At 42.0% G+C, this 21,004-nt stretch overlaps 2 protein-coding genes and 1 long non-coding RNA gene across 12 annotated transcripts in view; 2 read left to right on the forward strand and 1 right to left on the reverse strand.

Annotated features, from left to right (window-relative positions):
* RCBTB2 (RCC1 and BTB domain containing protein 2) overlaps window positions 1-6,787 on the forward strand; it is a 31,582-nt gene extending 24,795 nt beyond the window's left edge. For 4 of the 8 annotated variants that reach the window (XM_079979833.1, XM_079979836.1, XM_079979839.1 and 1 more), the window contains 2 exons: window positions 138-268; window positions 3,112-6,787. In XM_079979833.1, coding sequence (XP_079835959.1) covers window positions 138-268; window positions 3,112-3,252 — 272 coding nt within the window. In that variant the 3' untranslated portion in view covers window positions 3,253-6,787. The remainder of the gene's footprint in view (window positions 1-137; window positions 269-3,111) is intronic. The other 4 variants (XR_013839646.1, XR_013839647.1, XM_079979834.1 and 1 more) reach the window with 3 other exon arrangements.
* Window positions 281-2,511, forward strand: LOC307220859. Its single transcript, XR_013841134.1, has 2 exons — window positions 281-1,104; window positions 1,412-2,511. It is a non-coding gene; the product is annotated as an uncharacterized lncRNA (long non-coding RNA).
* The window catches only part of RB1 (RB transcriptional corepressor 1), a 55,651-nt gene continuing 40,753 nt past the window's right edge, over window positions 6,107-21,004 (reverse strand). For all 3 annotated transcript variants that reach the window (XM_079977451.1, XM_079977452.1, XM_079977453.1), the window contains 9 exons: window positions 20,149-20,288; window positions 17,925-18,070; window positions 14,656-14,760; window positions 14,092-14,205; window positions 13,291-13,457; window positions 11,867-11,897; window positions 9,863-10,002; window positions 9,205-9,254; window positions 6,107-7,218 (listed from right to left, as the gene is read on the reverse strand). In XM_079977451.1, the coding sequence (XP_079833577.1) occupies window positions 7,145-7,218; window positions 9,205-9,254; window positions 9,863-10,002; window positions 11,867-11,897; window positions 13,291-13,457; window positions 14,092-14,205; window positions 14,656-14,760; window positions 17,925-18,070; window positions 20,149-20,288 (967 nt within the window). In that variant the 3' untranslated portion in view covers window positions 6,107-7,144. The remainder of the gene's footprint in view (window positions 7,219-9,204; window positions 9,255-9,862; window positions 10,003-11,866; window positions 11,898-13,290; window positions 13,458-14,091; window positions 14,206-14,655; window positions 14,761-17,924; window positions 18,071-20,148; window positions 20,289-21,004) is intronic.

Below are 21,004 nucleotides of genomic sequence, written 5' to 3' on the forward strand. Positions count from 1 at the left end.
AAGCATGTTGTATGTGCAAAACATCCCTAAATGTTTGGGTGTTTGTGTGCCACTGAAAATATGAACTCTTAAATGTTTCCTTTCCTTCTAACCTGTGTGGCCACGTATATCCCCTGCCCCCTCTTTTCTCCTGGCAGGTCTGCTGGACCTCGCAACCTTCTACCGAGAAAATAGACTGAAAAAGCTTTGCCAGCAAACAATCAAGCAGGGAATTTCCGAGGAGAATGCAATCGCCCTTCTTTCTGCCGCAGTCAAGTATGAAGCAAAGGTAGGAATGAGGCTTACCAATGAGGCTTAATAGTTTCCTGCAGAGATGCTTGTGATGTTTGAGACCCCTTGGTATTGGAAATAATCTGGTAACTAAGAGACTAAGCTGGGAAACCCCGCCAGATGGGCGGGGCATAAATAATATGATTATTATTAAAATTTAAATGATGATTATGAATCAGGAGGGGCCCAGTTTGAATTTTGCTTTTGATATATACCTTCCAGGTGGCTGTCAGGGGTGCTTCCCAGTCCAAGGAAGACACATGGCAGAGCTAACTCTTTAGTCGCCTCTACAGCTCGGGATACCTAAGCACATGTCTCTAGTGTCTAGGCAGCTGTTCCCAGGTCTGGGCTCTATGGAGCAGTTGCAGCAACTGCAGAGCACTCTGCCTCCACCAGGTTCTGCCCCTTCTCCCCACAGCCTGTGCACACATAGCCGGCACCTGCATGAAGACCCCTCTGTTCTCCCCCCTTCCATCCTCTCCTGGTTCTGGGCAGGGAGCAATTGCCTATTCTTCCTCCAGCTCTGAAGCTTCTCCTGCCTGCCTATGAGTCCTACCTCCTGGTTGGTACAGGTACCCACAAACCACTGCACTCCTCTCCCCAGTCAGATGGCAGCCCCCTTCCAGCAGGGCACACTTATCTGCGTCCTGCCAGGGGCAAAGGGCCATTTTCTGAGCCTCTGCTTCCCATCTACAGAGAATACTCCTGGCCTATCTTCTTCCTTGGCTGTTCTAAGGATGACAAGACACAGGAGGCAAAGAAGTTTGAACATTTGAAAGTACAGCACAAATATAAATCTGAAGGTCACCGTTTTTTCTGGTTTGTTGTTGTTTAGTCATTTAGTCGTGTCCGACTCTTCGTGACCCCATGGACCAGAGCACGCCAGGCACTCCTGTCTTCCACTGCCTCCCGCAGTTTGGTCAGACTCATGTTTGTAGCTTCGAGTTTGTCCATGGAGTTTTCTTGGCAGGGATACTGGAGTGGCTTGCCGGTTCCTGCTCCAGGTGGATCATGTTTGGTCAAAACTCTCCACTACGACCTGTCCATCTTGGGTGGCCCTGCACGGCATAGCTCATAGCTTCTCTGAGTTATTCAAGCCCCTTTGCCACGGCAAGGCAGTGATCCATGAAGGGTTTACAAGTTATCAAATCCAAAAGGTTAGAGAGCTGCAGACTTTCCCCTTCCCCTCTGCCTTCTAGACTTGCTTTCGTGGATGTCTTCATGGGACCAGGCACTAGTGACCTGCCCTTTCGTTCATAGCCACCACAACAGATTGTCTGCACTGAAATATACTATATCGAGTAAAGGAAAATAATAAACAAAATCCATAGCTCAGCCACAAAGCTGCATTTTCAGCAGAACTTGTACACTTTAAAATATCTTGAACACTCCCTTCGTGAGAGCTGTTTTTGTGTATTCATGGTGCATGGTACATTATTATTGAAGAACTTTAAGGGATGATTCTAAAAAAGCAAGTGTTGGATCTATACTTACTCTCCTTAACTAAGGGATAGATGGACTCCTTCCATTTACAGAGAGGAGCAAGTTCCTTCTGCATGGAGGCAATTTTCACCCATTCCCCCTTCTTCCTGATGCTCCCAGCTCGACCTTCTTTGCTGTACTGAATGCCCCCCGCCCGACTTCTGGGGGAAGGGACAGTCAGAGAAACTCACTTCTCTCCTGCCTTTTAGCAGGAAGAGTTCAGCTTCTGGGTGGCCAGGATCCAGCCTTCATAGTTCTGTTGTAACAATTGCTTTTCAAATGCTTTTTCTTTTCTTATTCAGGTTGCTGAGTATGGTTCATATTACTGGAGCCAACTTTATTTTCAATATTGGCTGCATTTGCAGATGCTGAACTGTGGCTTAGTGCTAATGGGCTCAGATGCCTTAATTGAGATTTCGGCATTGCAGTTGGACTAGATGCTGCCCCACAGGGCCTCTTCTAACTCTGCAGTCCTTTGATCCAGTGACTCTTTGAAATGATGTACCAACAAGGATTCTTTCAAAGCGTTAATTCTATCATGCAACAGCAAACTATCACTCGGCTTTGGAACACATTTTTTTTTTTAAAAAATCCTTACTAGCTTTTCAGGTACCTTTTAACTGAATAACTTTCTAAAGAAATGCCTGAAGTAACTGATATTACAGTTTGAAGTCTTGTTTGTTCTGCTATATTTTACTCCAAGACAACCCATTTATCCTAAATAGAACCCAATAAGGCAGACATGTATGTACAAAATATTTTTTAAAATGTGATCCCATTGAGATCCCAAGATGAAATTTTGCAAGTAACTCTTAGAAATATTAAATAATACATATTTGGCAATTTTTAAATCACTTTTTAAATTTAAAATTTTGTATCTTAACTTTAAATTTTAAAGTAAGCCCATCATGTGACAATAACATATTAAAGGTTCTGAAGAGATTGGCATTTTTAGTTTTGAAATATCTCGATTCTTGGCTGAGCTTTCAAGGTTTTTGGGTAGTCTGGCAAGGCCAAAATTGTAATTTTTTTAAATTTCAAACCCGCATAACTCAAAATTGGGATGAGGTAAAAAAATAAAATTTCAGATTTAAACTTAGTTTTGATCATTCAACAAGTGTACAAAATATTAAGAAAATTGAATTCCATGAGGTAAAAAAAACTGGATCACTTGATACAGAATGACCTGCAATTGGAGTTACCAGCCCATGGGTGGCAGCTACTGTCAGAGATTACTTTGAATTTTGGCAAATGTCAGCGCAGGGGCTGCAGCTGTGCCTGGAAAATGTATCCGCCATGTCGCTTCACTTTAGGTGGTCTCATTTCCGCTAACATATGTAATACTTATTTCCTTCCTAGGAATTAGAGGAATTTTGCTTTCGGTTTTGCATAAACCACTTGACTGTAGTTACTCAGACATCAGGCTTTGCAGAAATGGACCATGACCTTCTGAAGAACTTCATTAGCAAAGCCAGCCAAGTGGGAGCATTTAAAAACTGAAGGAAGGGCAGTTGCAGAAAATCAAGGTATTTTCAGTAAGTGCTGAAAAAAGAGTACGTCTCACGAATGTAGTTTGGCTCGCAAAACATAGCCACTAACTTCATTGGAGCCAAAAAGGCTGCGGGACTCTCATAGCCACTCCCCCTCCTCCAGGATATTGTTGCGTCTTCCTTTATGTCACTTGTTCAGCTTTGAAAAACCTTGCAGAAATGCTGTTTGGCAGTTTGCATTGGCAGCATTCAGGAATCAGTGTGCTACCCTAGTAAGGGAAAACTCCCCCTCTTAGTACTCCTGGTGGGTGAAAACCTAGGAAAGGACACTTCACTTCATCTATTCACTTCATGTTCTACTCTGTTTGCAGAGGATGCCACCTCTTGGCTTTAGCTTGGGCATGGACAGAATTCATGTCGTCTTCAGTTTGAGGGACTAAGTAACCTATGCTTGTGTTCCAAACATGTATTGTAGAATTCAGCGGACTTCTCTAAAATTGTATCTGTACTGTTTGCTGAACCCTTTAGAGCAACATATTATCCTAAGTGAAATTCAAATGGTGTCACTCTATCAGTCTCTCTGCTGCAACAATAGTGCAAGCTTTTGTGGGCTTTTGACAAGGAATTAAATTACTCCCGGGTTTAAGTCTAGGCTAGTTTTCAGAAATCTAAACCCACTTAAAAGCAAGTGTCATAAAAGCTCCAGCGTTATCAGCCGTCTACAAAAGAGACTGCAGTGGCACATAACCTCATGACCGGGATTGAGATGCGCTCAGCAACCAGAACCTACGGTATTTTTTCTGCAGGTTGCTTTCCTTTTTTAAAAAACAAACAAGCAGCAACTGGTGTTTTCCTCATTTGCAGGTAAATTTGGTTATTATACCAGCCTCTGCTGTGGTTGTCATTTCTAGGCTGTCACACTATAATCCTCAGAGGCAAGAGGAGCAGGTAGCAGCATCATCGTAAACCTCTTTTGTACTCCAAGCTACAAAGTCATCTTTCAGTGAGTGCCTTTTGCAGCAGAAATTACTTCTCTACTTCCATCTACCCAAGGGTGGGTGATGGAGGACAGATAAATAGTTTACATTAATATGTCAGAACATTAATAAGAGGAGGAGGAGCAGTGGAGCTGCTCTATGGAAAAGAGGTTGGCTGGGGGAGAAAACAAGTGGATTTTTGAAGAGATTGTGTTCACTTACCTTTTTTAACTCTGGTTTTAAATTCTGCCAACCTGTATAAATTATGTATAATTTATTCTGCAGATCTTGGGGGCCACTGAGCTCTTCCCCTTAACTACTAAACTTTGCTTAACTCTTCTTCCTCCACTCCCACTTCTATGGCTTCAGATATCTAAATTTAACCTTCTCTAGTCACACGCTCTTACAGGGAAATCTCAACAGGAGCTCGTTCCTTCACTGTTAAAACTGGTAGAAAATACTCGTGTGTTTGACTAAGGTGTATTTTTAGAACTAGTCTTCTAAAGCTCTTCCATGTATGTGGGAACTTGAAAACTGCTTCAAAATCTCATACATATGTGTGCATATTTTAGGTCAGAGAAAGGCCACAGTACTGTTTTGTCTTTGTCACTAAAGTGAAATGGGGTGCAAAGAAAAATGGGGAAGAAAATTGGTGTTTCTAGTCTATAAGGTAAATGATAAGAGCTTTTAAACCTCCCATTGGTAGAAAGTACAACTGGTATTTACCTGAAAAGTAGATTTGTAAGGGTGTCATGCTGTCACTCGGTTGGGGGGAGTTGTCCTGGTGAGGAAGGCAGGAGCGATAAGCTCTTCCCACAGTGGGTGTCCCCCCAGACTCACCAAGCTCAAGTTCTGCTGTAGAAAGTACTGCTGACTGTAGAAGGAGCAAAAGGGGAGCAAAGCGAAGGCAAGAGCAGGAAACGGAGCAACCACTTCTTGAAGAGCTTATTGCTCCTGCCTTCCTCACCAGGACAACTCCACCCAACCCAGTGACAGCATGACACAAGTGTTACTGCCAAGTAAACCTTGTGTAAGATAAAGATATAAAAGTTGCTTATTTAATCCTTATTGCTGAAAATCAGCATCCTTGTGGGCCATTCAAACCAAATTAAGGAGTTTTTGCATGATACTGTGGCTGTACTCCTGTGATCCTTGGAAAGACATCCCGTGGCCACAGAATGCATCAGCTCTCCCTTTCTGAGGATGAAGAGATCCTTGGTCCTGCTTCTGCCACAACTGCCCTGACCAGACCAACCTTGGAGATCCAGTGTCTCTAGGGCCAAAAAGGGACCTGCTGGCTGGCCAGCAACCATGGGAAAGTGACCCAAAGGAGCTAGTGCATTTGCCGTCCCTGCCCATGTTCACCAGCTGAGGGCTCCTCCACCCTCCTTTCCAGCGCTGGCGAGAGCTTGGCAGAGCATGAGAAAAGGAGGAAGACACTGCTCGCACAGTAACCCAAAAGCCACAGCTAGGAGGAGGCAGAAGAGAGGGCTGCAAACCTCTCCAGCATATTTGTATCTGGAACTCAGAGCACTGACACTCTTTTGCCCTAACCCTTATCTGAGCATGTGAACCTGAACACCTGAAGAAAAAATGTAACAACAACAACAAAAGGGCATGAGGGCAGAGGGAGGGATGGCCAGCGAATATGAAACTGTATTGTAGTAATACAAAAACCCAAATAAACTAAAGGTGAAAAAGCCCTAAAAATAGTTACACACTAGTATTTTGCTAGCAATCTGACTGCATTGAAATCACTATTAACGTTATACTACCAATGTTTGTAAATGTGTATTGTACTGAAATAAACATTTCAAGAATGTAGTTTTTTTTTCTCTAAACCATAAATCATGCAGCATGAAAATAATCCATACTTGGAGACAAAGGTGAGAAAAAAATCCATTTTTATAGTTCACCTCTAAGCCATCCTAGGACCAAAATCAAATGCACAGGGTTATGAGAATTCAAGGTCATAACTACAAGGAAAACTATATATTGCTGCTTACATGAAGACTATCCCTTCTTACATGAAAAAGTGAAATTAATCCTTGAAGCAGTATAAAGAATAATACTTCCAATGGACAGTAGTCACCTTTGCTTCAATACATAATTATAATAGGATAGTTAAACTTTAGTAGCCAAAATCTTAAACTTATTGCTAGTAAAACCCCAGGGTTTCATTTTCATAGCCTAGTTAAGCTTTAAAATTCAACCACCTATTGCATGAAAGCTTTTAACATCTTTTTTTGTTCAAGATATGGATGGAAAAGAGCACATTTAGTATTTTGTACTGCAGAAAAGAAAATGGTGAATATGCCTATCAGTACATTTCAGTAAAATTCAAGAAGCCCACCAGATTACAAAAAGCAAATAAGTGCTTGAAAACAAAAGGAATGAAGGTGGCAATATTAATGAGGTACAGCATCTTTGTTTCAGTAGTATGGCTACACAGTGAGCTGGATCCAGTCCTACTCAAGTACAATCAGCTTTTACACCTCATGTTCAAGTTATACACATTATTGTAGATCTTAGTCCTTGCATGTGTAATTAAATTATGTATGAACTGCTTTTTTGTTTGCTTGTTTGTTTCTAATGCATAAAATAGGTAAATAGTGCATGCAAGTCTAAAACTGAAATGACATTTCTTAAAACACAAGTGCATTTTGACTGTCTACTTAAATCCCAGGTGCCTTTGCTCTAAGGAATTTGTATAAATAAAATGAAAGAGTATTAAACCACCAATGCTGCATTTGGAAGCAAAGAAATTTTTACTTAAAAAACCCATATATGGGCAATTAAGTAGCTAATATTGCATACTGCTATAAAACATTGGCTATAAAGCCCAACTATTTCAAATTAGCAAATGACAAGATAATGTAGACCATAAAGATACAGCAAAACATACAATTCACATAATGTGGAAGTTCACTTTTGATCAGTGGTTGAAGTATCAGCTCCATCATTCAGTTTCTGGTTTTGTATTCTGGTTCGAGTAGATGCTAAAAAACAAGCACGACAGTTTTACTTTGGGCATTAAATAGGAAAAATAAGTGGAAGGCAAATAAGCAGCTAATCTGGCCTTTGTTCTACAAATGTGGTGCTCATTACAATGGACATGTGAAGAGAATGAATAAAAACAGTATCAAGAGGAATAACGAAAAGTTGGCTTAGAAAAACCTGGGACTGCATCAGTTATTAAAAGGACCTGACTTAAGAGCACAAGGGGGCACGAAACCCAACTGAGTCCAAGAACACCAGCACCGGAGACTATCACAGTCGAAATCAAGAAACCCAGACTTGGAAAACTGCACAGCTGTTTGTGCATGGCCAACACCCCATTGGTGTGAATGTTTTGCTTTAAACTACTCCCAGACTTTGGATCTCCCTCCCTATACAGGCTAAACTGCCTTCTGCCAGCAGGTGAATTCCAACAGGCTTTTGGGAACTGACCGTTTTTAAGGAAAAGGCTGGTGCTATGCTGCTTTTATTGTAATGATCTCTGTGTTTTAATAGATCTTATATACATGCACACCTTTTAATTCTATTAATGTTTAACTGTTTTTAATGACACCCCCCCAAGTGTTTTAAGCTATTTCTATTTTATCTGTAAGCTGCCTTGATTCCCTTTCAGGGGAAAAGGCATCCTGGGTGCCACTTAAGATTAAGTCCTCTGGTCAGTTCCATGAACAACTAAGGCAGAGTCATTCAGTGCATCAAAAATTCTACCTCTTCGTCTTGACCAGAGCACACATATACCCTGTCTACATGAAATCAGCTATTACGACAGCCTTTCTCAGTATCGTCCTGAGCAATTTGGTCAGGGGGCTGATGGCACACCCCCACCCCAAGCACTAAATTAGCTTTGGGACGCAGTATCACCGTGTGCAGCATTCCTATGGAGAAATCTTGCCCTTTGGGGATTTCTAGCTTGCTGGACTCTGTGCCCTATTTGACATACCGAATGATGCCCCCTCCAGTGCTTCCTTCTCTGCCTTTACTATGGATTTTGTATTCAGAGCTAACTGCATCCCACTGGTTTTCTCCAGTCTACCATGTTCTCCATATGCCCCTTATATCAATGCTCTCCTCTTAAGACCAGGCACGAAAGCTCACACTTACGGACTCAGAGGCGTCTAGCATTGGCATATAAATTTATACAGAGCTTCTCTCCTTATAAAGGAGAGACAGAATCTAGGCATTGAAAGTGTAGTGGTGCATGACAGCAGTTCAAAGAAGTCAAAGCACCACAGACTAAAACCAAGTGCCAAAGACATTTGAACAAAATTTCACCTTCATCTCTGGGCAAAGATTTATTCTGAACTGGACCCTCCTCGGTTCCTATCAACTTTCCCTCTACAATCTGTTTTAAAGCTGCTTTGCCACCTTTATATTTTAAGTGTCAATAGTTTGGTTCCATGCTGGTTCAAGGGCAGCTTGCCTCTCTTGTACAGGCTTGGCTTGTCCCAAAACATTCCCTAGTGCCAAGTAAGTCCAAGCCTCCCCCTCACAATACAGTCTCATCCACACACAGAGGCCAGTCTGCTGTCAAGCTGTCTCTGGGCTTGGAACTGGCGGCACCTCAGAGGCAGTTACCTTGAGAGTCCTGACTCAACATCCTACCAAGCTAAAGTTCACTTCTAGGACCTCACAGCTACATTTCCCTTTGTCATTGGTGCCAATGTGCACCATGACCACTGATTCCTCTCCAGCACTATCGACAAGGTTACGTAGGCAACAGGCAGCATCCACAACCTTTGCACCGACTGGTATCCCCATCACACGCGGCTTTCTTGTTCCTAATGACTGACTGACCCACGACCAAGATCCCTCCACTCCCCCAGAGAAGTAGCTTTGGCCTGAGAGGACAATTACTCATGCCTCAGGGAAAGGGTCCTTCTAAGGGATTGTTCCCCTCTTCCTCCTTTCCTGAGAATGTCACTCTCTGTTATATTGAGAACTATCTTTCCCTGGAGACAAGAACTTACTCATTTCTGCAAGCTTTTGTTGGAACTTGGAATCTCCAGAGAGGTGTTCCCTGTAGAGAGAGAAAAGAAAGCATGGTTGGTTGGCTAGTGCCCCAGGGCAGCAAATGTGTATGTGCTTTCCCACTGCAAACCAGATGAGAACATGGATACATGTTTGGCAAACGGCACCGAATGACTTTCAGTGTACATTGCACCTAATCTCTGTGTGGAATTTCCAAGGGAGTGAAGGAATCTCCTTCGGCAGATCAGAACATAATTTAATCATTTAAAGCAGACAGAGTTTCTCATTCAAGCTTAATGTGTGTGTGCACACACACAGAGAAATACACAGTCTACACTGCATTTTAGGCATTTGCAAAATTTCATTTACTGTATGAAACCAGTTATATAACCATAGAAACAGAGGCTTCACCAAAATTTCCAGTGTCGTCATTTGTACTGTAGAAGAAACAAGCCACATTTCAATATAAAATACAGCAAGACTTAAGAGCTGCTTTGGAAAATTCAGAAACTGCCTTATCACTTTGTATAAAAATAAAACATGTTAATTGACATAATTATACATACATACACTTAACCAAACATTCCATTCTCCTTTTAGAAAGTATTTTATATCAATGAAGACAACTGAATTCAACCACTTTAAAAACAAGCTCACCTTCCATCTGCTTCATCTTGTCCAATATCAAAGTGCAGCCTCTTCAGAGGTTTGGGCGCTGTGCTCACTTCAGCATGGCGTTTTAGATTATGATCTCTGTTGCACACCATCTGGTTTATCTTCTGAAACTTTTCAGAAGTCTAGAATGCCAGAGAACCACACAAAAGTTGAAATCCATCCATTTATCTTAGAAATACAGTACTATGGCTTTGATCCAGAGTTGCCCTTCTGTTTGTGGAGGGAACAGATCCATCACAACCTCCCATGGTGCTCCAGAGGTCTTTCCACCTTTCAGAGGGCAAAGGAGAAACGGGTAGATCGCTTCCCCTTCCTTTCCTCCAGTCGAACATCACAGGAATAGACCTCTACCAAGCACAAGGCTGGATTCTAAGTCATCAAAGTCTCAGCAGGGAAAAGCCATCTTTTTTCCTTTCCTTATTCTCGATACAACATCACATAGATTAGGATAGGGAGCTGGTGTTTATTTGTTTTTATTTTTTAATATCATAGCACTTACTCTCCAAACTCTAACCATCACTCCTTCTGGGATACTGTGCTATAAGCAGCTGAGTGTTAATGGAGGGAGGAAACACAAAAAAACCTGAGCCCAAACCTGTTCAAGCTTAGCCCAGGTGGCAGGGAGGCCACTCTTCCTAGCCACCCTTCACTATGCTAAAAGGTTCAGGTAGGAAGTGAGGTGGCAGATCCCTGGAGGAGACCCTGGAAACCTGCAACCACTCACTGGGATAGAGGGGCCAGTAGTCTGTCTGACTGGAAGGCAGATTCCTGTGATCTCACCTTTGCATGGTTGGAATGCAGCCCTGTCCATTTGCTTCTAGCCCCACTCACCCCTGGTGTGTGGCCCTTGGAAGGCTGCCCATGAGGGAATCCAGACGTCAGGATGAAAGAGGGCTGCAACCCAGATGGTCCACTCAGTATGTAGAAACCACTAAAGTCAAACACCTTGGTACTCGTACGTTTCGGCTCCCAAACGATCGAAACCCAGAAGTGAGTGTTCCGGTTTTCAAACGTTATTTTGAAAGCCAAACATCCAATATGGCTTCCGCTATTGTTTCCGGTGCGCCTGTGCAATCAGGAGCCAATCAGAAGCCGTGCCTCGGTTTTCGAATGTTTCGGAAGTCGAATTGACTTTTGGAACACATTCCATTCAAAAACCAAGGTATGACTGTATCTCATTTTTGTGTGGCTCTGCTCACTTCTAAACTACCTTATTTTTCGCCCTATAGGACGCACTTTTTCCCCCTCCAAAAATGAAGGGGAAATGTGTGTGCTTCCTATGGGGCGAATGCAGGCTTTCGCTGAAGCCTGGAGAGCGACAACGGTCAGTGCGCACCGACCCCTCTCGCTCTCCAGGCTTCAGGAAGCTCTCCGCAAGCCGTGGGAGCCCGGCGCGAGGTTACGCCGGGCTCCCTAGGCTTGCGGATAGCAGCCTGTTCTGGGGGCTAGAGTCGGGGGAAGCTCGGGCTTCCCCCGCCCCAGCCCCGTGCCTGGGGGGGGGGAGAATATTTTTTTTCTTTATTCTCCCCCCCCCCAAAAAAACTAGATGCGCCCTATGGGCCGGTGCACCCTATGGGGCGAAAAATACGGTAACTGGAATTCAACCACTTTAGTTCGCTTTTAATGATGGAGCTGAAATCAGAAGGGCTGGAAGATGACGGGGCGAGTGTTTAACCCTTTCCTTGTTGGTAAATTTCCTCTCAAAATTGCCCTCCTCAGGCTGCTCCTGTCTCACCTCAGTATAGGGGAAGAAAAACAGATTCTTGTATCTTTTCGCCTGAAGGAAGACATGTAGCTTGATGGGTGCAAATTGTGAGGGGAAAGAGCCAACCACAAAATTGCGTCATGCACTCTTTCCGGTGTGTCCAGCAGATGTTCTTTATTTAAAAAGATGTAAGGGACATGTTGTAGCTCTGTAATGTGCATCTTGACCATAATTCTCTAAATCCTTTTTAAAGCAATTATCATTTCAAACACAAAACTCACCCCAAACGATTCTCCTATTGAGACCAATATTCTGCAAAAACAAGAATGGGATAAAAACATAACTCTCATTTTTCTATTAAACTGATGCCCAAAAATTACAGGTAACTTGCATCTTCTGCTTATTTTACTTCTGCGATGGCAGCTTTGCGTGGATGGGTGGGGAATAAATAAATGAATAAATGGAAACTGAAGGAAACCCACTTTCCATTTATTTTCATCTTCCCCACCTGCCTAAAGCTTTGGGAAGGAGGCACCAGGGCTGTGGCAGGGTCCTAGAGCCCTCCCACTTCCTCCCTAAAACTGGGCAAGCGCTTGCCCGCCTTAAGGAAGGAGGCACAAAGATAGATAGAACTTTATTGACATTAGCCAATGGCCATAGCAACAGTGAAACATTACAGCATACTCAGAAAAGGAAGTTTGGGAGGCACAAGGGCTCTAGGCCCCTGCCTGAGCTCTTAGGCCTCTCTCCTGAAGCCAGACTTGGGCTCTGAGAAAGCACCAGCAGGGGAGCGCTTACGGGGGCTCCTGGCTTCACATGTTTAACCAAACTCTTGCATAAGATGAGAGGTACCTCATATACAAGGCATGACATGTGAAAACTGTCACGTTTGCAAGAGGAAGTTGCACAATACTCCCCATAACGCTCAACTTGCTCCTTTTCACCCAGATTTAGGTGTCTTATCAGCTAGACATATCCTGTTCAAAGGAAAGAAAACAAAACCCATTTTCTTAACTCCCTAAACTACAAGACAAGCTACTCCTGAGGGGGAGGGGAGAGAATGCTACAGACAAGGACTGATAACCAATGATATCCAGATGTTCAACCAGTCAGAGTGAAGTTCCTAGTCTGGATGTGATTCTATAGGCTGTTTGGAGGTGGTTCATTTATTTGACCCAACTAAACTAATTTTCTTGCTTCCCCTGCTCTCCCCCAGCCTCTTTTCTTCAGTCAGAGGCTTCATTTGGCTAAACAAATTCTAGATGAGATAGTCATGACATAGCTAAAGTAGAAATTGAAAATCCAGGTTAAAAACATCAGACTTTCAATCCTTAATACTTTTTAAGGTTATCAATAATACTTCCACATTTTCTTGATAAAGTTTTCATATAAATCAGTAAGGAATATGACATAGCAAAAGCAAGTATTCTTGTAGTTAGTTTACTAGTTACTAGTAGCACCGAATAATTATAATATAATATAATATAATATAATATAATATAATATAATATAATATAATATAATAAATAATAATCCCCCTATCTCCTGTAGCAGATATGGGGAAGGGGGACGAGATGACAGAGCCCCCTAAGCATTCACATAATGAAGGTATAGCAAGAGTCTGATCTTTTCAGCCCAGAAACATTCTATCTAGCTTGTTTTTGTGTTTGATTCAGTTATTTGCTTAAAGAAACAGGTTACCTACTTTGACCTGGGTGTCATTTTAGTGGGTGACAACAGCCCCTCAGAGAATTTGTAGGGACTCTTCAAAGGTGAGATATAAATGTTGTTTCCCGCAGGGACACGCAAAGGGGAATGAGAAAACTTGTAAGGGCTGTGAGGAAGGTGCGGCAGAGACGATAATATTGGAGGCTGTTAACATGAAAACATATGATTATTAACAACATCATAATCAATTAAACAGGCTAGTTCCTTGTTACACAAAAAAGGCCTCCAAGCTACTTACAGCATATTTAAAAACATAAGGGTAAGTAAGACTAGATTATAACTTTATTCTTTGGTGAGCACTCGTAGCCAAGCAAGATTGTCTTCCATGAATATGGTCTTAACAGTGTGTCAGTTTATAATATAGATCCATTCACATAAAAACTCAAGTCGTTGGTTTAAAAATGCACAAAATAATCTACCTAACAGCAGCAGAAAGCTTTGACAGAGCATTAGTAGTGAAACATCAGCATCACAGTCCATCAAAAGCCGGGAGGAAATAGGGCGTTTTTATCTGGCACCAAAAAGATGATGTCGGCAAAGGTGCCAGGCAGACCAACCTGCGGAGAGCACCCCCCCCCAAAATGAGGATCCCCAGCTGAAAAGCCCCCCTCCCCCCTGGTCCTCAGAGCCTCCCTGCCAGAAGGGACTTGGAGAAAGGCATGAGATGAAGAGCTAATGTAGTTTCATATCAGGATAGGCACCCTGTAATCCATCCAATTAATTTTTGCTCATTTCTTTTAATTTACACTAGACTCAGGACAGGAGCACAACTACTTACCTTATTGGAAGCATATTGTAAAATGTTAGTTTTCAGCTTCTGCATGAATATTGAGTTGTAGAAGACTATTATGGAATCATATCTTCCTTCCCCAATCAAAACACACTTGAAAGTCTGGACAGGATTAGAAAGTTATATATAAGCTCTCTTTAGTATTTGCATTTTCTTCTATTCTTCTTCATAGCACAGTCCTAATAGAACGGTGTCCCTCTATGGTGCCCATCCTGAGGTTGGATTGGTTTAAAACTGCCTTTAGATAGGACATTCCTGGATCTAACTCAGGAACTGCAAAAGTTCAAGACATCCTTTAAGGAACTAATGCATCCACACTGTTCAGCATATACTATCATTTCCCCCCCCTTTTTTTATTGATACTTTCCCCACATACAGTACAATAAAAAACAAACTAATCTAAATAAAAAATGGAAAGGAGACAAAAGAAAAAGGAAAATGGGATGGCAACACATTTTCATAATGCCATAATGTTTCAAATAAATGTTAAACCCAACTAGCAGCCATAATTAAAATAGCTATATAAAACTGATGCTGAAAGATTTCCCATACCTCTTGATTTGCATTAGTGAGTTCCTTATATGCTGTCACAATAGTTTTAAACCTGAGATCAATGTTCTTCACCTTGCAGATGCCATACATGGAGCACATCATTATCTATGGAAAAACAGAGAGTGCCTGTCAGAACTGGACATCAGTGGAGCCCCTCACTTCCATTTTGCTCCTTCACAGAGATTATAAAAGATGAACTCTAAGCAACCACTCAACAAATGGAACTACACACTATTTGGAATTACCTAAAAGTTTAATTAATTTTATTTAAGATTCCTATGTTGCTTTTCTATTAAAAGCAGCTGTACAAATAATAAAAAATACACAAACAAAATTATAACACAAAAACCAGCAAGCACTTGAATACTCCACTTGTGAAAAAAAGGGGGGGGGGGAGATATCAATTTTAACATGCAACAAAATTTTGGAAAAACTGCACCAAATCAACCAATAAATGTTTGGAAGAATAAAAAGTTCTTAACTTGTCACGGAAACAACAACATTCTTGGTACCTCCCGCATGTGTTTGGGAAAGACGTTTCATAAAGCCTGGGGCCATCACTGACAGTGTCTTCTATCTGGTCTCCACCCACCTAATGTTCACTAGTGCAAACATCTGAAGGAATGCCTCTGATGTTGACCTTATATTTCAGACACATTTCAAACACACATTTCAGACAAGATGTGGCAATCATACGGGGTCCCCGGACGTTTCACAGTCTCTTGATCCCTGTGCCATCACTTTATTTCTCGCTGCCACCCCCCAGGCCCTACCTGGTACAATACTGAGTCCAGTCAGGTTTAAATTGGAACATAAACTTCTGTTTATTTATTGCAGTTTAACAAGCGTGTGGTTTCATAAACTGTATTGGTCAATTACAATCATGGGGTGCCTATCCAGACCTATAACTTCCGCTACCTGCTCTTACTCACTAAACCAGCTCTCAGATATTTACTTGTCTTCCTAGCTCCTAACTCTTCCTGACTCAGCTTATTTCGCTACACTAACTCAACCTACCCACAGACTCTATCCCAATTCACTCCCACTCCAGCCAGCCTCCTAACGAACTCTCCTCTTCACCCCTCCCAGACCTGGTTTTATAGTCCCTCTGCCTCCACCCCCCTAAGGTTCTGATTGGGTAACCTGTTTAACTATTTCACCTCCAGCACTCTCATATGTTAACATCACACAAGGCAATCCTTCAAATGCCCCAAATTCCCTGTCCATTTAGAGATGCAAAACCTGGCAAACTTGTCTTAATCATAAACCTGACCTGTGAGATAAATGCAATACGTAATAATTGAGGAAACAAATTTATTGAGAGCTGGGCTCTGCTTTTAAATTTCTGGAATGACAGTGCAAATGATATTTTTCTTTTCAATTTAATCACAGTACTATAGAGTGTTTTGCTATGTTGTCGCTTTGTCTCCCCCCCCCTCCCCAATATTCTATGTCATGTGTTTCCCATTTCTTCAGAAGCAAGGGTGTTTGGTGTATAATGGTCTTGGCTACAGGCATGTCCAACTTCAAGGAGTCTGCGATACCATCCAGTATAAAATACTGGCAGTGATCTATCAAACTCCCCCCTCCCCACAAGGAGGGCCCGCTCATCACCCCACACACCATTCCCCCCCTGCAATATATATATATATATAGAGAGAGAGAGAGAGAGCAGGAGACGAAATCAAAGGCACCGCTTTTCGGGCCAGAAAACCAGCATTAAAATATATATTTTTAAGGAATCACAGCCGCTGACGAAGAGCTCCTGGCACACATTCCAGGTCCCTGGCCATGGATCCCCCTCCTCTCGTGCGGGAGGCGCCTGAGAGGAGGAGGAGAGAGGGCAATGGAGGGGGGTGGGCCAGGCTACGGGCTGTTGGGGTAGACTGAGGGAGAGAAGAAGGGGGACAAAAATCATACGGGGTGGGGAAAACAGGCTGCCAACCTGGAGTAACTGGGAATAACAGGGCAGGCGATGGGGAGCGGTGGCGAATGTGGGGACCCCAAACAAAGGCATATGGCTGGGGAAGGGAGGGTGGGGGAACCCTCTCTGACTCGCTCTCCCCAGCGTGGCGGCAGCAGCAGCAAAGGCCACCACCTCCCTGAGGCGTCTGCTCTTGCTCTAACGGCTGCTGCCTCAGAGTCACCAGCGCTCAGGCGGAGGGGGGGCCAGTGGGCAGAGAGGGAAAGAGACCTGCCAGGCTCCCTCTCTTCCACACCCGCCGCCTGACTGCACAACCCAGAGAGAGGTGCAAATCCTGAGGCAGCCAACCAAGCCCTCATCCATTGCAAAGATCCCACCCCTCTCCCAATGACGGACGCACGGAACAAGGGCAGGAGGGCCACACATGTGTGATCAACCAGAATTCATCCTGTGATTGATTGGTTGGTCGATTGCAATCGATGCATTGGGCATGTCTGCAATACAGCATTCGTTTTAAAAAGCTGAAAAAACCCACTATTGGAAGAAAGTAATTATCTGGACCCCTTCAAATCTATTTTAAGGTGAAGGTTTCCCAATGAAACTTCCAAATTCCAAGGTGGATAACCTACAAACGGCAAAATATGTGGAGGGGGGACAATCTATTGCTTTGGTTTCCTTCTGGATTTCCTGTCTGGGATGATGGCATTTATTACAGAGGCTCTGCTCTTACCTAGGAGTTAAATCCTAGAGGATAGTGCTGGGGGGCACACTCAGCTGAAGGCATTTAAGGTATATGTACCATGATGTTCCACAGTGCTCTGTTTCTAACCAATGCTATTCAACAACTGCATGAAGCTGTTGGGGGAGGGGGTGCCATCCAGATGCTGAATGAATCCATCTCTATTACTCTTTTACATCAGTACCACAAGGAAACAGAAGTGTGTGGTTGCAAAAGGAGCTTGCAGATGAGCTAAGATTTAAGAAGGGTGTGTATAAGAAGTGGAAGAAAGAGGAGATCACTAAGGAGGAGTATACATGAGTAGCTAACAGTTGTAGGGTGACGGTCAGGCTAAAACTCAGAATGAGCTCAGACTTGCAAGGGAAGTTAAAAATAATAATAAATGTATCTTCAGCTATGTCTGAAGCAAGAGGAAGAACAAGCAAGTGGTCGGTCCTCTGTGTGGAGAAGATTGAGAAACACTACTGGGTTTCTCACTTACTTTCACTTACTTTGCAAATTCACTTTGCAAACTTCGCACAACGTTTCTGAACCATGGAGAAGCTAAAAAAAAGAAGCATAAGCTACACAAGACTGAAATCAGCTCACACCCACCAGACTCATTACCTGGTCTAAGTGCCGGTCTTTCATAAGTTCATATTCATTTTGCAGTGTGTGATGAAAGAGTGTCCAGATCAAATGTTCAAGTTCAGGGTGATCAGACAGAAGACGCGAACATAAGTTTTTCAATCGCATATAAGCCAGCCAATGCACTAGACAGGAGAGAGAGAGGAGAGAGGAGGATCATCTTCAAATCACTGCTTGTCACATAATATTTAGTGTTGCAGAAATTTAAAGCAAAGCACTGTGATTTTAAATGGAACCAAGTTCCAGCCAACAGCCTATTTGCCAACCCTACAGCATTTCTCAAATGCATTGTTGCATGTTGCACTTTTGAGCAGAGCGTGGTATGTACAGAAGTGAACTGCTCAGAAAAACAGATCTGCTTTTGATGCATCTACTCTTGTTTTAAAGAAATTATGCGGCTTTGGGTTTAAGAATATTTACTGTATTATAATGCATGTGTGTTATAGAGTTCATTAAAATGGTTGTTTCCCAGCTATTAACCAGCCAGTCGGATATTTGATATTTGCAGGTTTAAATCTAATTTCCAGTATTTGGCAATATGTTTTTGCCCCTGAAAATAATGTAAGAACTAGCTATAAATCATTTAATTCTATTTCTCCTTTTAAATTACCCATCAGGATTTCTTTCAGATACAGAGGGAAGGTGGTATTATATAATTTGCCAAGTATCAGTCCAGTCCAGTGGTACCTTGGAACTTGAATATAATCCGTTCTGGAAGTCCGTTCGGCTTCAGAGACATGGCTTCTGATTGCCTGACAGCTAGGTTTCTGCACAGCGGAAGCCGTGTTGAACGTTCGTGTTCCGAGTAATGTTCGAAAACCGGAGCACTTACTCCCGGGTTTTCGTCATTCAGGAGCCAAAATGTTCATGAATGGACATAATAATTAGCAAATATCAGAAGTATAAACCATACTGAATTTATGCAGATTTAGATGCCTATGGTATACTGCATTAACTTTTTCCTTTGATAGGCATGTTTTAAATTTGTTGGAATATGTTTAAATACTGATATCCAGTCTATATCTTGAACAAAGTCTTTATTCCATTTCTTTCTAAATGAAAAGAAAGCTGCTCAGTTTTTAATAAATGGTGAAATTTGCTAATAAGGTTTTGTGAAGAACCTCTTATGCAAGTTTCAAATTCTGATTAACGTTTTTGCTCAAGAGATCTTAAGCTGTGTCTGATTTGAAGGAAATGGAACAGAGACAGTCTCACGTCTGCCATACTAACCATTACATGGTTATCCAACTATTAAGTCTTGGATATTTTCCATTAGATTTTGTTTACATAAAAAAAGTCTCCCCAATAGTTTGCTGAGTCTTTCCTTGTTGCTGTTTTTTATGCTACTAATGTTAATGCGGACAAGTGAAACCTAAGATACTGTATGAATCTGAATAATAAAGGTATTTTAACATACAATAACTTTGATTCTTGCTCAGTTTCTTTCTTTGATGACCTTTAAATCTATTCTAATGTATTAATATTCTGCTATAGGAGTTCTGTCCTGTTTGCACTAGCTACAAGATGATTCAAAATTAACTGCACTACAACAGCATTCTTTTAATAAAAGAATGCTAAAAGATAAATATCCATCAGGACTATTTTAAAACTGCAATAAAAGAGAGATAAGGATCAGTGTTCTGCAGTTTCCAAATATATATGCTTGCATCATGAGTGCCCACTGCATAAACAAAAAGAATTTCTGCTTACTGATAGGAGTTACAGATCTACCACATCCTTTCACTCCTAGGAAGCTATGAGGAACACAAGTTGCTGCAGCCAAAAGATCTGCAGAACACTCACTGCATGCGGTTCTTTGCAAGCAACAGTATTTATTTCTCCATTATTATGAATTGCCAATCTTCCTCAAATGTTCAGGACTGAAACTCATTCCCTCCCCTCCCTGCTCCTGCCTGCATTCCTTCCCTTTCTCTTGATTATGTCTGTAATGGAATACAGACGATCCAAGTGAGGCAGCCATTGCTGCTGCCCTTGTGTGAGCAGAACAGAATTCCACTCCTGCCGCTTTCTTGCCCTCCCTTTGCAGCCCTTTACAAGCTCATGGAAGGAAGACCTTCTGGAGCAGCTTTTTGGGGTGGAAAGGTGGCAGTCATGGGAGGGAGAGAAAGGTGGAATCCCGTCACAGTGGATTCTGCCCACTGCCTGAAAATAATAAAGTGTCACACACACACACAACACCAACCTTTTTTGTAAAACAGTGAGAGAGAAGTAGATTTATAAGGTTTTTGAGGATGGTTTGCCAATGCGTGCTGACCATCTGGAGGAGGATATACTGAAGCGGAAGACACCTTTTTCTTGGGAGATTTTGTTGGGGACAGGTACCTATGGAAACAACACAAAATCAACAAGAATGGAACACTGGATGCTAACCATGAATGGAACATTTCTTTTTTTAAAAAAAAAAATTATTAAAGTTTCAACAATTACAGAAAGAAAAAATAAACATACCACATTAAACAAAAACAAAACAACACACAATATAAAAAGAGGGGGGAAACAACAAAAAAACAGAGAAATAAAACCCATTAAACAAAAACAAAAACACAAAAAAGAAAATGCATCAGATCTCCTCATTACCAATCTTTCATTAGCTTATTTCCTTGACCTCCTCACACCTCGCTTTTTTGTATTCTAGGTCTATTATCTATTTCAGCAAATCCTTTCCCTCTTTTAAAATTTTTGTCCTGTAAATTGTCTTAATATAATGTAGCTTTACTTTTCCTCCTTTCACCAATTAACAGTCAGTTATTCCCAAATCCTTTATATCCTTCCTGCTAAAATCATATAATATTGTTCCAACATCCTTCTAACAGATATTAATTTTACAGTGTTTCTGTAAATAGTCTTTAAATTTCCCCCAATCTTCCTCCACCGACTCTTCTCCCTGGTGTCGGATTCTGCCAGTCATTTCCGCCAGTTCCATATAGTCCATCACCTTCATCTGCCATTCTTCCCGGGTGGGTAAATCTTGTGTCTTCCAATACTTTGCAATAAGTATTCTTGCTGCTGTTGTAGCATACATAAAGAAAGTTCTGTCC

This window comes from Podarcis cretensis, assembly GCF_951804945.1.
Source record: "Podarcis cretensis genome assembly, chromosome: 1".
Taxonomy (NCBI): domain Eukaryota; kingdom Metazoa; phylum Chordata; class Lepidosauria; order Squamata; family Lacertidae; genus Podarcis; species Podarcis cretensis.